At 51.0% G+C, this 3,299-nt stretch overlaps 1 protein-coding gene across 1 annotated transcript in view; it reads right to left on the bottom strand.

The window, feature by feature from the left end:
• Nucleotides 1-697, bottom strand: part of LOC101653989 (ADP-ribosylation factor 2-like) — a 7,226-nt gene extending 6,529 nt beyond the window's left edge. The window contains exons 1-2 of the mRNA XM_045299474.1: nt 659-697; nt 316-556 (exon numbers count right to left, since the gene is read on the bottom strand). Coding sequence (XP_045155409.1) covers nt 316-556; nt 659-697 — 280 coding nt within the window. The remainder of the gene's footprint in view (nt 1-315; nt 557-658) is intronic.
• Between the last annotated feature and the right edge of the window lie 2,602 nt (nt 698-3,299).

Genomic DNA, 3,299 nt, shown 5'->3' with positions numbered 1-3,299 from the left:
CGTATGAGCCCCTGATAAAATGATTAAAAAAAAAAAAGAAAATGAGTGCTTCATCTAATGTACACGTAAGTCTCCACCCAAAGATGAAATTCACCAGAATTTCCTAACCACAGAAAGTAACCATTTCCTGACCACACTGAATTAAAAGGTGTTGGGGCCCCAGTCACTGTTTTAGGGCAAACTTCAAGAAGCCACCTCCCCAGTGAGGACCCGAGGGCCGCAGGGCACAGGGGTCCTCCCACCCCACCCAGCACCCCTCTGCAGACATACTGAATACCGGCAGTTCCCCCGCCAGACAGACTCGATCCATTTTACCTTGGGTGTTTTGGAAATAATGTCGCCACAAAGGTCGGATCTTGTCCTGGCCGCCAACGTCCCAGACTGTGAAGCTAATGTTTTTATATTCTACCGTCTCCACGTTGAAGCCTAGTGTGGGAAGATGAGGAACATGTTTCGTCAGGGCTTCTCTGGTTGGACGATTCAAAATGATTTTGCTAGTACTTTTCAGTTCCAACTGTGCTTCTAAGAACACGATCCTGTAAAACAGAATGTTAGCCTGCTCTTTCAGTCAGCACCAGGATCTCAAACTTCCCCCTCTCCAATCTTCAGCCATCCCTTACTCTCACAAGCAGAACTTACGGCTTACTGCTAAGCTTACAGACACCTTCTGAAAGGGCAATCCCACTCCCACCACCATGGAGCAAGCTCCTACCCCTACACCCAGCCTCCATCATGGGACAATGGAAGGGGCATCTACCTAAGGCCACCCACTCCCTCCCCCTATGGACCGTGTCCAAACCACGCGCGTCTGGAACCTCGTACGCTGCTAGTGCCGTCACCAGCCTGGGTAACGAAAACTTGCGCTTCTCCAGCTCCTCCTTGACGCCACATCCTCACTGCTACCGCCATCTATGTGCCCCGGGGCAGCAACGGATCACGGATGTTCCAAGAGCGTCTTCGTTGGTGAGAGATGCCGTGGGAGGGTAAGACATCCCCCCTTCGGGCAACGCTGCTCAACCTTCCCCCTGCCGCCACCCTTTCATACCGTTCCTCATGTGGTGGTGAACCCCAACCATCAAGTTATTTTCGTTGCTACTTCATCACTGTCATTTTGCTACTGTGATGAATCAGGCACCACCCCTGTGAAAGGGTCATTCAACACCCAAAAGGGTCTCAACCCCAGGTTGAGAACCGCTGCCTCAGGGCATGGCAGCTCAGGACTGGGAATCCTCCCCCAGACCTTGTTCTGCCTCCTCCTCTGTAACCTTGTGGTTGAACACAATCTGCAGACTGAAGACCAGTATTGAGTTCTAGTGAAAGGGGCGCTGGGAGCCAGTAGGTACAAGTGAGGGTGCTGTATGAACTCTTGAGCTTGCGGCTGGCGTCCAGAAGTGGCAGTGGGAGCCGGTCCAGAATTGTGGCCAGGAGGTCAGAAGTCTGGGTACTGTATGGACTCCCCACACTGGGGCCTGGTGTCAGCCTGTCTGGCAGTAAGAAGGCGGTCACCTTCACACTTGTGACGGCTGACCGTGTCCCTGGTGTCAAGGGTTAGAGACAGTGCTGCATGGTGGCTGGTGCCAGATAACTGACAAGTGGAGGGAGATCGGATTCATCCTCGTGTTCTGCAGATTGGATTTATGCCGACATTTATCCTTTCCATAATGCTGTCCCTCTCTCGCCCTCAGAAGTTTCCACTACATCCATGCCCCCGCCCACCCTCTGCCCTGCAATCCTAGGCTCACTCCACTAGGGAGCCAAATGGAATCTGAGTGGGGCCTCTCTCCCCAAGAGGACTTTCCTCCTCAGCAGTGTCATCGGCAGTGACAATGTTCCAAGAGGACACACATCAAGGCAAAAGGGATCGTCACATGGCTGTAGATTTCACGGGGCTTCACAAAGTTGGTGGGAAAATGGGATCGAAAGAGAACAGATCTCCCTCCACACTTTAGGAAGCCCCCATTCATATATTTGCCCATGTCCCAATGGCCTAATTCAGCCTCACTCTGGGAGGGACCGAGGGGCCTGCACAGGGCACAGATGCTGCAGACAGCATGCACGGGGCCCCTTGGTAGAAGAACTGGACACAAGACCAGTACTCAGTTCATTCATCAAGTAGATACTGGACTTGTACCCAGTGCCAGCCATGTGACTAGTCTCTGGGGATAGTGGTAAACAAGCCAGGCCATGACTCCTGTTTTCATACAAACGGAGCGTGAGAGACAATGGTCAAGCACATGCAAATGTGCTGAAGGGCCAGAAGACGTTCGGTTGTTAGGGAACTGATAGCAGGGGAAACCAGCCCACTCAGTGAGGAAAGGGTTATCACTTGTGTAAACTGAGACCAGGAGAACGAAGTGGCAGGAGCTCCTGTGGGGCGGGGACCAAGGAAGGGGGCAGGAGAGCATTCCACAGAGAGGAAATGAGAGAAAGGTCCAGGTGCAGATTGTCCACCCCAAAGTTAGCGGGCAGCGAGCACGTCATTTGACAAAAGCACTCCCCAAAATCTTTTCACGGACATATTACTTTCTATTTTATAATGTTTTTTCTTTGTGCATGAGATTACAGACTCCTGTATTCTTTTTAAAGTTGGAGCAAACCAAATGATCACATTTTCATTTTAGATTACGTTGTCCTTGTAATTGTGGGCATGGGCATTAAAACTCACCATCCTTGTGACATGTTACAATCAGTGGAGCTACAGCCCATGTTGGCACCTGACAGGCAGCACCAGGACTTGACCTTCCGGTTCCTGTGCCCAATCCAATCTCCAGAAAACAAATGATGTACACTTGCTATCCTGCGGCGCCTACATGCAGTAGTTTTGAGTCTAGAAACAGCTTATAAAGCCAAATCAGGTCCTGGCAAAACTGCCCTGAAATAGCTCACCAAATGCAGTGCCGGCCTGCAGCAAGACTTGCTTCCAGCCCTGGAACAAATCCCTTCAACGGGCACCAGCTCAAACGATTGGCTCGAGCCGGAGAAAATTAAACAAAACGATCATCCTGCAACACTACAGTCCTGCTTGGGGTGGAAAGATGCTTCCGCTGCAAGGAAGGGTCCCGGGCTGGCTGAGGAATGCAGGGCATCATGCTCTTAAGGGATTTGTTTGTTTCGCTTTAATGCTGTTGTGGGGAAAATGGCCTCAATGTTTGAATCATTTTATCCCTTGCTTCCTGTCACGTAAAACTTGCTCAACTTAAATGTGTTCTTGCGGCGTGCTAGAGATGGTGAGCTGGGATAGGGAAGTAGACATGAGCTGATTTCTGTCCTCAAAATCATTTCCACTGGGGGGGGGGGGG

This window comes from Echinops telfairi, unplaced genomic scaffold (assembly GCF_000313985.2).
Source record: "Echinops telfairi isolate 266 unplaced genomic scaffold, ASM31398v2 ScPeMD7_7458;HRSCAF=8496, whole genome shotgun sequence".
NCBI classification, from domain to species: domain Eukaryota; kingdom Metazoa; phylum Chordata; class Mammalia; order Afrosoricida; family Tenrecidae; genus Echinops; species Echinops telfairi.
The sequence above is the reverse complement of the archived record's forward strand: the minus strand, read 5'-3'. Positions and strand labels throughout refer to the sequence as shown.